Raw genomic sequence first — 1678 nt, 5'->3', positions numbered from 1 at the left:
ACAAATCTTGAGGCTGGAAGACACAAACTTTTGAACCAGATCTTGAGACATAGTTCTTAGGAGACAGAGGCAAGCAGATCTCTGAGTTCAAGGATAGCCTGGTATAGAGCAAGTTCCAAGTAGAGAAAAGCTTAGGTCTAGGCATGGTGGTATATATGCTTTACATCCCAGAACTCAGGAAACAGAGGCATGTAGCTTTCTGAGTTCAAAATCAGTGTACAGGCAGTGACAGATGTAATAGAACAAGTGAGCCATGTTTCAACCCTGGCAACCAGCAGAACTCAGCAGTTCCAGTCATGTGGCTCTAACTTAAAGAAGAGAAGGGGTTACTAAGACATTTGATGCTAGTTAGCTGAAGCTAAGAAATAATTAGTGGTGATTAAGAAATGATTTCAGGGGCTGGAGAGATGGCTCAGTGGGTAAGAGCACCCGACTGCTCTTCTGAAGGTCCAGAGTTCAAATCCCAGCAACCACATAGTGGCTCACAACCATCCGTAACAAGATCTGGCACCCTCTTCTGGAGTGTCTGAAGACAGCTACAGTGTACTTACATATAATAAATAAATAAATCTTTTTTTAAAAAAAAGAAGTGATTTCATCACTGAGGTGAAATCTTCTGGGAAGTGTTTTCTGAGAGCACAAAGAAGTTGTATTCCAGATGTAGCTAAGGTTGTAGCTCATGCTGCAGCTGGACTTGGTAATATGTAAGAGTCACCCAGGTAGTACATATTTTGAATGCATAAAGTGATTGTGGAAAGCAGCTGAGGTTTGGCACTGTGAGAGACCAAGGAAGGCCATTGGTGAAGGTGTAGCCTCAATTGCAGCCAAGATTGAAGGGTCATACAAAGAAGTTTTAAGGCTTGACACCATGGAGGAAGCCTATGCAAGGGTATTGGTGAAGCAGAAAGCTAAAGTTACAATGGAAGATTCCATGAATCAGAGATGCCAGTACTATAGGGTAGTTGCCAAGAACAGCAGCAGCAGTGGAATGGAGTCAACCAGAGCCTAGAGTACTACAGAGAGCAGAGCTGGAGAAGGGACTCATGCCCTTTGGAGTAGCCCAGAAGATCATGTATGGATCCAGACATTGGAATAAAAAGCTGGGAAGTTGAAGTTGACATGGAGACCCCAAGATGTTAAAAATGTCAGAGCCATGGGGTATCTGCTGAGGAAAACTGCTAAGAGGGAGTGGAAGCAGCCCAGGAGAAAGAAGTGGGCTGCAGTCAGCAAGGATGAAAGGAGCTGGAGATCTGGAGTGCTTTGACATCAGCCATGGAGATGCCGAGTTTGGGGATTGCCCAGTGGGTTGTCTGTCTGGCTTTGGTCCAGGACTTCCTTTCTATGATGTTTGGAATGTTGTATATCCTTTGATATTGGAAGCACATGATCTGTTTTTTTATTTTGATTTTATAGAGGATTACAGTTAGAAGTTTGTATGTGAGAGATGCCCCATCGGTTAAGAGCATTAACTGCTCTTCTGAAGGTCCTGAGTTCAAATCCCAGCAACCACATGGTGGCTCACAACCATCTGTAATGAGATCGGATGCCCTCGTCTGGAGTGTCTGAAGAAAGCTACAGTGTACTTACATATAATAAATATTTAGAAAAAGTGAGTTCCAGGACAGCCAGGACTACACAGAGAAACCCTGTCTCGAAAAACCAAAAAAAAAAAAAAAAA

General features: G+C 43.3%; 1 protein-coding gene across 1 annotated transcript in view; it reads left to right on the top strand.

Annotated features, from left to right (window-relative positions):
- The first annotated feature begins 868 nt into the window (after window positions 1-868).
- LOC110283924 (uncharacterized protein C1orf43 homolog) overlaps window positions 869-1678 on the top strand; it is a 1430-nt gene continuing 620 nt past the window's right edge. Inside the window, exon 1 of the mRNA XM_021149466.1 lies at window positions 869-948. Coding sequence (XP_021005125.1) covers window positions 869-948 — 80 coding nt within the window. The remainder of the gene's footprint in view (window positions 949-1678) is intronic.

Source organism: Mus caroli, chromosome 17 (genome assembly GCF_900094665.2).
Source record: "Mus caroli chromosome 17, CAROLI_EIJ_v1.1, whole genome shotgun sequence".
NCBI classification, from domain to species: Eukaryota; Metazoa; Chordata; class Mammalia; order Rodentia; family Muridae; genus Mus; species Mus caroli.
This window is presented reverse-complemented; position numbering and strand designations above follow the sequence as displayed.